We start from the raw sequence: 12,128 nt of genomic DNA on the forward strand, positions 1-12,128 counted from the left end.
ATAATTTGATGACTGTGTGTATTTCCGGTAGGAGACACAAATAATCTACTTTGTGTCTCCTACCGGATACATTAGCCGGTAGGAGACGGGAATCAAATTATTAGCTTAAGAATGCGACAAAAACAAAAAAGAATCCATGGATTCAAGGCTTCATAGGGTGTGCAATTGATAGAAAATAAGTCATTTTTTGGGTGAACTCCTCCTTTAAGGACTTCGCATTCGCTAAAAAAAAAAAAAATAGCAAGTGAAGTTTTCTTTTCCTTGAGTCTCATTTTCCTTACTGATGTGATGAATAGTTAAATAGGCTAAAACAAAGTCCAGACAGGTTGTCACATTGTGCTTTTCATTTAGAGTGTGGGGAGATAAGGCTTTATACATAGTTGATGATAGTGCCAATACCTTCCACACATGCAAAGGACTCCATGCAATTATCAGAAATAGACTCTGTGGGTCACACTTTACTTGAGCATGCAAATTCAGACACGTAATTAACGCTTAATTAATGATGAACTCATACATGAATTGATCTTGTACATGGTGAACTTAACCAAGTGTAATATATCATTAGTTAAGGACGTTATTCCACAGTTCCACTTCTATGCCCAGAATGAGTGCTCATAGGCGGGTAGGAGTAGCGAGGAGGGTCGGTCTCTGAACAACCATCAGAGGTGGTATATTACACTTGGTTAAGTTCACCATTAGTTAATGGTGAGGAACAGGAATTAATGATGAGTTCATGATACATTCACGATGAGTTAATGTTTGAGTTCATCATTAATTCACCATTAATTATGTGTATGAATTTGTATGCTCAAGTAGTGTGACCACTGAGTACAAAGGGATGATTAGGGCAAGAAGTATTGTGAGTTACAGCGTAGCCTACAGCAGTCTAGGGTTTTGAAGGAAGAGCCATATGATATGACCAAGGGGCCAGCTTGAGATTTTTACATTGACTCCAATACGGAAGAGACAGTTCATATGAATGGCTTGTAGTTTCGCTGTTTTACCCCTGCTGGTGTCAGAAAGAATTTATCTTAACGCAGGCGGATAGTTTTTTGACAAACTTTAGACTCGATTTTCTTACCTTAATAAAAATTTTCATAAATACTATATGCTTCCAGTCGCTAGTTGAAAGTCTCCTTTCAATCACCATGATATGCGTTTTGCTAAATTATGGTCCCATTTATTTTAAAATTTACGATAAAGTAGGCTATGCTCTAGGAGGGGTGGGATGATTTGATTGACAAGCTACACAACCAATAGCATTCACCCCCCCCCCCCCCCCCTGTAGAGACTGTAGTCTAGGGGCGTAAAGCTAGCTGTCCATTCTTTTTACAGTCTATGGATATGACACAGCTTCTGATTAGGAACTCTACACTTAGTAGACTATTTTCGGATGTAGCCACCTTGTTTGATTTCTTGTGTGACTCTTGTCTATTAAGGGAAAGAATATATGTTTTACCATTGGTGTGTGTGTGTGTCTGTCTGTCTGTCTGTCTGTCTGTCTGTCTGTCTGTCTGTCTGTGTGTGTGTCTGTGTGTGTGTGTGTGTGTGTGTGTGTGTGTGTGTGTGTGTGTGTGTGTGTGTGTGTGTGTGTGTGTGTGTGTGCGCGCGTGTGCGTGTGCGCGCGTGCGTTTTTGTGTCCAGTCACATTTTTTACAATTATAAACATGACATCAGTGAGGTAAGGAAAAGGAAACCAATAGTAACCTCGTGTTCAAGAGCATGTGTCACTATGTGGCACGTGCAAAACATAAACAACCCCGCCTCCCTGTGTGTGGCAACTGGCAACATTTCCTTTCGACCTTTAGACACAAGAGGGAATTGTTGCACCTTGATAGATATAATTGATTTCATGACAACAGTGAGATGATGATGAGGATGATGAATTTCATTATAACTCCTATTCATAGATGACTTTCTAATAGAATAGACTCATAGTAGCCTTTTTAAGAATTTCTTTATGGCAAGCTTGTGGCTGCATACTGAAGAATGACCTTTGCCCTTTGTGTTACACTTTTATGTGCCTGCACTGGTGCAATAAATCATTAAAGATCACCAAGTCTCTGATAGACACCCCACTGTGACAGATTCATATTCGGAGCAACTCTCTTACCGGATCAATTCCATCAGGAAGATAAATATTCTGAACCAGCTATTTATTCGTCATATTACTTCAACTAAACTCACTGCATGAAATAGGCTGGTCTATGTGTATGAACACCAGTCCCCTAACATCCAATCCATGCAGTTTTATAGTATACAGTACATACACTCATATCCAATTCAAAACCGCACACAGATCCTGTTTTTCTATTGTATGTTTGAGTATGAAACTTGATTAAAATAATTATAATAATAATAATCTTATATTTTAGGAAAGATTTGATGTGCAACAGGGTGAGGCCTGTGCACTAACTTTCAGAAGATTTTACATTTCTTCCTTTATTTTATTTGCAATCATTGTATTATCAATCATGAGAATGAACCAACTAAGAGACAAGAGAGAGAGAGAATGCTTCATTAGTGTGGTGTTATTAATGCTGTTATTGACGGTTTTTGGGGAAAGCATCTGCGCCATTGTGAAAGATCGTGAAAATTGGCACAAATTTTTTAATATGTATATTTTTTACATTTTATTTTAGAGAACACCTGAGTTATGGGATTCCTCATTTGTATTTATCTATTTCAGTTATGATGGGCTTGGTCGTAAGTATTGTTTCGCGTTTTTCTTTTACTTGTTGTCCTGGTAGTTTATGGGAGTCTGGTGAGACGACTGGCACATAGTGCTTGGCTCACCAGACTCTCCACTTTTGCTTTCTGGCCAGCCCATCCCTTTTTTTGTTTGTTAATAGGATTTTAGTTAGGGCTCTGTTTTGGTTTATTTCTACACCTACCCTCCTGGTAGATTTATTACTCTTGTTGTGTGCAAGAATAAACCCCATTTAACATGCTCTATTTTTATTCTTAAAACAGTATTAAACAGAAACAAACAAAGAAATCAGTAACTTATATTATTTTCAACGGTAGGAAATCTAGGAATCATCAATAGTAGTAGTAATATGCATTTAAAAACAAATACAAGTTATACAACAATACCCAATGATATTTCTAAATACTGAAAATATTATATACATTTTTTACATCTGTGCTGGGTATTAATAATCTCTTTTCACACAGCTCTCGTCTACAAAGATTGCCGCTTACATAGATGATATAGCTGATGAAAAACGTCCAAGATTTGGCCGTCCAAATCGGTTGCTTCAGAAGCTATCCTAAATTCCTAACCACGGATCTGAGGACGCATGCTGAAGTCCCGATCAATACGCCCCTGCTTTCGGGTGAGTTCTGGGTTCTTGGACCATTGGCCCCTGTCTTTGGCCTTGTAGCGTGTTTTCACTGATACTGAATCCCAGCTTGGGTATTCCTCTGTGTCGCCCCTCCTTCCATCTTTTTCAAGGTCTTCTTCCAGGAGCTGTAGGGCATCCAGGTGGGCAGCCAGGTCATCTACTGGCTGGTGCTGCTTTGGAGCTGCTCCTCTCCTCCTGGTTGGCGAGGTGGTCACATCCTGAGACTGGAGCACAGCCGTAAGCAAGTCCTTGTAGAGTTGCCTGCTGGTCTCCTTCTGCAAAAGCAGCTCAGGGTCCACCCCCTTCCTCAGCCTATGCACCAGGTAGTGGACCAGTGTTCCCTTGTACAACCTGGTCATCACCAGAAATGAAAGGTGTTAGACACATCAGAGCATCAGCAAAAGCAAAATAGATTAAGTTGATCACCATGTTTGTTTGAATATTACTGACAACTGCTTTTTCAAGTGCTACAGAATAAGGCATCCAAATATCATGATTGAAATATTATTGCAAAGTTCAGAGAAAATCCCACAATATCATAGATTTGTCATCATGCAGCTCTAGGCTCTACTCCTTATTATTGGTTGCTTGTAACTTTGGCAATCAATGAACTGAAGCATATCTTACTGCTGCTCTCATTGTACACCATAAAGGAAAGGAATGAAACTGCACGACTTCAATCTCGGAGCCTCTCAAACTTGATTGACACGGCCCATTGGTTGATGCAGTTAACACAATAAAATCCTCTGTGTATTTTTTTTCAAATATTTTTGGGGTCTTTTATGCCTTTATTTGACAGGACAGTAGGCTGACAGGAAACGGGGAGAGAGATGGGGGGGTGACACACAGCAAAGGTCGTCGGGATCGGGAGTCGAACCCGCGACACGCTATCAAGCTGGATTTCCAGTGTATGTGATATGCGGCCTGGACCGCTAGGCCAGTGGGCGCCCCCCTCTGTATTCATTTAACTGTAGTGTAACAATAGTCCTGTAAGGATGCCTTACCATGCAATTCGAGGCTCTTGTAGAGGAAAACACAGCAGCTGGTTGAGGTGAATGCTGTCTTTAAAGCAGATCTGCCATTGGTTGTAGGCATGAGTTACATCAGAGTCCTGTTTGGGCTGTTCATGTACGTCCATTTTGATCTCTCCCGTCACATCTACAACACACACACACACAACCATTTTGAATTGCCAATGCCATATAAGGTGTACTGCTTGGAAAGGATATCCAAAAGATTTTGGAGATCAAAGATTCAACCATTTTCCCACCATTTCATTTTGAACTTAGCTGTTTTAGCTGTATTATATGAAATAATCAAAGCAAGATGGGCTTCAAGTAAGTTATTCAACAAAAACAGAACGTTTACATAATACTGATTAATGAACATTTGTCATGGAAATTCTGCTATATCATTATCATGGAATAGTTATTGTATGTGATTAACAGAAATGTAAGCTACCTTGTACAAGTATAGTTACAACAGTTGTATTTACAGTAGTTCTCTTGCTGTCATGAACAGTCCTACCTCGTTGTCTGTTGATTTCTCCAGCCACCATCCCAAGCAGCAGAGCCTGAATGACCTTCTCATCAGGGGGAGGACTGCTGTGCTGCAACCAGTAGCAAGTGGCAGCGACTGGCAGGCGCAGGTTGGGTGGCACTCCACTCAAAGTGTTGTGGCTCACCCCAAGCGTCTCCAAAAATACCCGTTCAAGAACGGACTGCTCAGCCTGTTAATGCAGGAGTAAACAGCAAGGTTAGTAGGTAGTTTTTCATTCCGTTTTGGCTTCTTTTTAAATGTTTTTCTTTCTTCTTCTTTTTTTTCAGTTTTTTTTACTAGTTTGCTAGTTTAGTTTAGTTTATTCTTTTAGTTTTGAAGGCTCAGTTTTAGTTTAGTTTTTATTAGTTTTAGTTTTAGTGTTAGTTTTAGGTTGTATATGGATTAGTCAGGGGCGAGATTTACCAAGGTCAGAACAATAGCAAAAATAGCAGATCTACAAGCTCACAACGCATCGCATCACAACGTATTGTGAGCTTTTGGATCTGCTATTTTTGCTATTTAATTATTATTATGTTCTTAAATTGGCACATCTAAAATATTTAATAAAATATGAATCGTTTTTTTGGTGTGATTACAATGATATTTTGTCTGTACGGTATGGTATGTTAATACGATATAACTTATACAATTGGGATGACTGTATTTGTATCTTCTATTTAGACATTTAGATCCTGTGTCTGGTTTGACACGAGTGGTTGGCAAGTGGTAGGCCTACTGATGGTCAAAATTCTATTTCTCCCCTGAGCAAGCAAACTTAACTAAAACTAGTTTTAGTTAGGCTTACTACTGCATAATAACACTAATAAAGCTTGTGATAAAGCTCACAATTCATTGCATGTGCTCATAATACGTGCATTGAAATTACCTAAATAAAGCATGTACTATTGGAATTTAACATTATATCTTACCTGATGCAGTAAGTCAATTTGAATTTTATTAGCATCTCCATGGACGATTGGTTGTACCATGATCTTGGACAGCTGTGTGCCCTCTCTGTCCCATTCCTCCACTCTGGTTCTTGTCTTATTACCCAACAACAGCCCGTACATCACCTGTCGGATAGGCCGAGATGTAATATTGGCGCTTGACAGGTGGGCGTGGTCCACCTGGCTATGCTGGACCAGTCTTCCGAGCAGCAGCACGTCCAGAATGTCGGAGGTCAACCGGCCCTGGGTCAAAGGAAGGCGAGCCCAGTCGGGGATTATGCCCACCGCCTCTGGTTCGAGATCCGGTGCTGTACCGTCGTTGAAGAACCGGGGAAGGCAGGTTGGAGGGAACTGATACTCCTTCATTCCCAGAGTCAAGGCCTGCAGGACCTCAGCATCTGTTTGTCTGCTCGAGCCACCCATTAGCCCCAGCACCGCCTTCGAAGCATCATCGGGACTCTGAAAGTCCTTCAGCCATCGCACCATCCCATCAAAGCGGCTCGTGGTCTCCCTTCCCGGTGGGATGTATTCAGGCCAGCGTATTAACAGGCCCATTTCATGCAGCTTCACATAGTCGTTGCCGGCAAGTGCAGCCATGAGAGGCAGGAGTTGGAGTTTAATATCGAAATAGACGCAGAAGCAGGATGTGGTGTAGTATTTGCAAGGAATATAGCTCTGTCTCCCGCTCTGTGACACTGCGTCCCACTTGAAGTGCGAGATGGGCAGAAATCCCCCAGGGAGGTCAAAGACAAAGAAGTCACTGTCGTTGCTCAATACCGGGCACCTCCACTCTCTAGCCAAGGAGGCGATTTGGCTGTCAGCCTCTCCAAAGCACTGTGCGAATGGCACCTTCAGGTTGGTCAGTGTCTGTTTGAGCACCAACTTAACCAGGGTTGGCAGGATGTTCCCCTTACCACCCATAGCTGCAATCTGGGCTTTCTTGATCTTCTCTTCAGCTCGTTTCATCCGGGTGTCATATTTTATATCGGAGCAGTCTGACCCCCCATCCAGTACTACATAAGGTTCAATCCCACAGTCTCTCAGAGCCTTGACAAACTTTGTAATAAGGTCATCAAATGCATCATACTCTCCACCATGGTTCTGTTCCAAGCCAGCGTTGAAATAGAGCAAATGATACAAGTTACAGCCGTCAATAACGAGCTTACTGTTTCTGAAACTAATATCTCTAAATATCTTACTGTTGTTCTCGATAAATGTAGTCAAGCCCTGGACCCCCATTGTGATTTCAGATTCTGTGCCTTGTTGTCCAGTGGAACAGAGTGATGGCTGTATTTATAGCAAGTTGAGTTTTCCTTTCCTTGAGTTTCATTTTCCTTACTGATGTCATGAATAGTTAAATTGGCAAAAACAAAGTACACAGACCAGTTGTCACATTGTGCTTTTCATTTAGGGTGTGGGGAGATAAGGCTTTATACATTGTTGATGATAGTGCCAATACCTTCCACACATGCAATGGACTGATGCAATTATCAGAAATTGACACACTTTACTTGAGACTGCAAATTCAGACATGTAATTACCTCTTAATCAATGATGAACTTATACATGAATTGATCTTGTACATGGTGAACTTAACCAAATGCAATATATCATTAGTTAAGGACGTTATTCCAGTTTCACTTCTATGCCCAGTATTTACACATACTGTAGTAGACTATTTTTGGATGTAGTCACCTAGTTTGATTTCTTGATTTATGATCCATCGTATAATGATGTCTTGGATATGACTTGTGAGCTTGTAGATCTGCTATTTGTGGCCCACAACACCATTGTATTATGAAGTTGGTGCTTGGTTAATTTTCTTCATATACTGCTGGATTGGATATCTTATAAGAACACTCTCCTAAAAATCCATTTCATAAACATTTTTTGTGATTATTTTACTATTCTTACTAATTTCATTGTCTTCGATGAATTGAGCACAAAGGACCCCAATGGAAACAAGCCATAGTGCTTTCTTGGGTTTAAAATCCTCTTAACCGACCTTGTATTGAACTGTACTACCCTTTGCTTGTCTTTGCAAACTGTTAAAAAAGTTTTCAATCAATCAGTCCTTTATCTCTTATGGTCTTTCAATGCCTCTGTCTTATTGTACTTTAGAGCATATGTTTTTAATTTTGCAAAGCAATTTGTAAACTTGAGTTAGAGAGGCTCTATAAATAGTGTTTTATTATATTAAAACAGTATTGAACTGAAACAGATAAAAACTAGAAAAAGTGCTCCGCGGAGCACAAGTCTCCGCCAGGTCAGGTAGGTTATTGTGGTTTCCTGGTGGCACTAAAATATGCCAATGTGAAAAGGGTGCCATTTCTTCTTAGGCCTTTCACAGCAATCGGACACTGCATTCATGATTTGAGGCATTTTGTTCCAAAAATGTGGTTTGCTAAATGAGACCTGCTGGTGGCGCTATAACAGGCCAATGTGAAGGGGGTGGCATTTCTTCCTCGGCATAGTGGGAATGTGCGTTCAAAATTTCACGGAAATTGCACACTGTCAGGGCGTTTTTCTAGTAGGACCCAAATGCAAGGAAGTTGGAATATTTAAGTGGAAGACAGAGTTTAATTAAACAGAAGTTTGCAGGAGAGCAAAAACAGTGTACATGAACAGACTGGGATACTTAGGTTACAAACACAATAATCCAACAAAGCAACACGCCCAAACACAGGGGTTAAATACACACGAGGATAACAGGACACAGGTGAACTCAACAGACAGTTAACACAGGGATTGGCTGGGGCAAACAGGATACAGGTGATAAACGTGAACCATAAATCAGGGAAGGTGAGACAAGACAGGTAACAACCACAATGGAAGACAGGAAACACAAGACCATACTTCAAAACAAAATAAGATTCAAGAACACACTTCCAAACAACACGTGCAATGCAGATCCTGACATTACCCCCCCTCAAAGGGACGGTCCGGTGGAGGGACCGGGGCACTGCACCGGGGAACAGGACTGAACTGGCAGGGACAGGGCAGGACAGAACAAACGCACAGGACTCGTACGGGGCAGGGTAAGAACAGGACGACAGTGCAAAACTGGCTCGGGGCAGGGTGGTTAAGAACTGGGGAAACTGACCAAGTACGGGGAGAAGGACTGAGGACACCGGCAGGGAAAAGGTGAAGAGAAACAGGCAGAGAAGAGACAAGACAAGACAGAGAAAAGGAAACAAGCACACAGGCATACAAGAAGACACACACAAGGACAAGCACATTAAACCAGACAAAGAGACCGATCACAGCCAACAGACATCACACAGACTAGCCAACAGGCAGACGGCTAGCTGTAATGCTGATAAACTGGACAGAGAACAAGGAAACACTGACAGACAGACGAGAGGAAAACCAAGACATAGACAGAGGTGCAGACAGACAGGACTAGACAGAGACTACACACAACCAACGAGACTGACTGAGACCGACAGAAGGATGAACAAACATACCAGCAGAACCACACAGAAAGGCAGGTCGGCAGACACACAGACAGACATGCAGAAAGGCACATAGATAAACCCATAGGCACAAGCTGAGACAGACCAAGTGACAAACAAATCAATTGACAGACAGACATGTGGAGAAAGTGGACTGACACAAAAACAGGCGGAAAAACAAGTCAGAGGGAAGACTGAAGGACTGGGGAGTAGACAGACGGACGAAAAGACTTGCAGACAAACTAGCAGACAAGCAGAGAGGGAGACAGGCAGACAAACAGAAAGGGAGAGCGGCTAACGGGCTGGTTGGCAGACCAAGCGAACCCTTCACCAAAGGACAGGACATTCCAGAGCGGAGCAGAGGGGGCCGGGAAGAGAGAGTAGCCTGGGGAAACTGAGGGACAGAGACCTGGGGAACAAAGGGGCTGACATTCGGAGAAACAGGGGTGCAAGGCTGAAAAACTGGAGGACAGAACAGGGGTCAGGTGGCTTAACAGCAATCCCGGGGTCCGGCGACTGGAGTGCAAGACCAGAACTCGGCAACTGAAGTGCCGGCCCGGGGTCCAACCAATGGAGTGCAGACCCAAGACCTGACGACTTGGGTATGGGACCAGGGTCCAATGGCTGGAGTGCTGAGTTGGGTTCAGCAGTGACAACCAGTGGCAGTTCAGAAAGTTCAACGGGGGTGTCAGCGGGGGAAACAGACAAGGGTCCCGGCAGACTGTCAGTAGGGACAGCCGACAGGACATCTGCTCGGGCATCGGCATAGTCCACTGACAAAGTCTCTGGCAGGGCGTCGGTGGGGGCAGCCGACGGGGGTTCAGGCGAGACGTCGGCGAGGCCAACCAACAAGGAAACAGGTGGGAAACAGGCGGGGGCAGCCGGCGAGTACACAGACGGGACACAGGCGGGGACAGACAACGAGTACTCAGACAGGACACAGGTGGGGACAGCCAACGAGGAATCTGGCAAGACAGGCGGGAACAGCCAACAAGATCTCAGGCAAGACTGGGTGGGGAGAAACTGTAGCGCTGGCCAGCAGTGGAGCCTTGTGAACGATGGGTAGCGAGACACACTGGACACTGGGCAGCAAGGACTCCAAGGCGCTGGGCAGCGGGGACTCCAGGGCGCTGGGCAACAGGGAGTGTTGGGGGTGTCGGGAACCATGGCGATCACGCCCCCTTCTGGAGGACCCACGGATTCCCCTGAACACGACCAAACGAGACCCCTCAAATGGGTCTTTGGCTGGAGTCGGCTCAGGACAGACAGGTGCGGAGTCAGGATCAGGGAACATCATGGAACAGGCAGGTGTAGGGACAGCCAATGAGGGTTCATCAGTGCTAGGCAGCAGAGTGTCAGCAGCACTGGGCAGCACGGGCTCTGTGGCGCTGGGCAGCACAAGGCTCTGTGATGCTGGGCAGCACGGGCCCTGTGGCACTGGGCAGCATGGGCTCTGTGGCGCTGGGCAGCATGGGCTCTGTGGTGCTGGGCAGCATGGGCTCTGTGATGCTGGGCAGCACGTGCCCTGTGGCGCTGGGCAGCATGGGCTCTGTGGTGCTGGGCAGCACGGGCTCTTGAACGCTGGAAACTGGAGAACCAAAAACCCTTTTCAGCTCTGCTGTGAATGAGTAGTAGCTGGAGCAAAACTCTTGTTCCTCCTCCCACACATCAATAGCCCAGGACAGGGCCTCTCCTGTTATGTACCTCACATAAGTCAGGCGGGAATGTTCAGTGGAGAAGGCAGGTGCCTGGTCCTTAAAAACTGCCCAACACTGGGCAATGAAAGAGTCACAGGTCTGAGGATCACCTCCATAACGCTCAGGGTGAGGAACGTGGGGCCCCTGGGTGGGCATGGCATGGGCAGGAGACGGCAGAGTATAGGCAAGTGTCACAGGTGTGTGCACTGACAGTCTTGGACCCACTAGGCCCATTAGCAGCTTGCTCCAAACTGCTGGCATCTAGAATAAAATAAAAAACTAAACAAAAAACTCTTCCTGCTGGGTCCAATTTTGGTTGGATTATTATGTCAGGGCGTTTTTCTAGTAGGACCCAAATGCAAGGAAGTTGGAATATTTAAGTGGAAGGCAGAGTTTAATTAAACAGAAGTTTGCAGGAGAGCAAAAACAGTATACATGAACAGACTGGGAAACTTAGGTTACAAACACAATAATCCAACAAAGCAACATACACGCCCAAACACAGGGCTTAAATACACACGAGGATAACAGCAGGACACAGGTGAACTCAACAGACAGTTAACACAGGGATTGGCTGGGGCAAACAGGATACAGGTGATCAGAGGTGGGGACTTGGACTCGAGACTCGAGACTCGACTTGACTTGAAGTCCCGATTTTGATGACTTTAGACTTGCTTGACCAAATCAAAAATAGACTTGGACTTGCTTGGGACTTGAATGCCAAAGACTTGAGACTTGACTTGACTTGAACACTAAAGACTTGAGACTTGACTTGACTTGAGCCCTCTTGACTTGAAAATTCAAGTCTTTTCAAGTCACTTAAGCAAGCCAAAAATGTTTAAAAAGTGTGCATCAACTATAATGTTATTAGTCAGAAATCCCGGCCGTCAGTGACACCTAGTATAGTGTTGCCAAAGCTGCTTATTTACCCTAACTTTTGGACAAACTTTGGCTTGTTTTTGGCTTGTTTTTGGAAGTCGGTTCGCTTGTTTCTGTCCCGATACTTGGCAACACTGGCCCACATGTTGCACGTTACCAAACAAACAACACACCGGCTTCACTCCTGCCGTCGCTGCTGGAACTGAAGCCAGGTGGAATAAAATGTCAACTCCAGCAGTTATAGCTTTCGGTTTTAAAGAT

The 12,128-nt window shown here is 44.1% G+C and overlaps 1 protein-coding gene across 1 annotated transcript; it reads right to left on the minus strand.

Moving 5' to 3' along the window:
* Positions 1-4,742: 4,742 nt before the first annotated feature.
* Positions 4,743-7,075, minus strand: LOC308083569 (single-strand DNA endonuclease ASTE1-like; the record flags this gene model as incomplete). Its single annotated transcript, XM_080425883.1, has 3 exons — positions 4,743-4,756; positions 4,878-5,079; positions 5,819-7,075. 3 exons carry the CDS (start codon positions 7,073-7,075, stop codon positions 4,743-4,745), a joined length of 1,473 nt encoding a protein of 490 aa, XP_080282009.1.
* Between the last annotated feature and the right edge of the window lie 5,053 nt (positions 7,076-12,128).

Source organism: Gymnoscopelus braueri, assembly GCF_963280865.1.
Source record: "Gymnoscopelus braueri genome assembly, chromosome: 4".
Lineage (NCBI taxonomy): Eukaryota > Metazoa > Chordata > Actinopteri > Myctophiformes > Myctophidae > Gymnoscopelus > Gymnoscopelus braueri.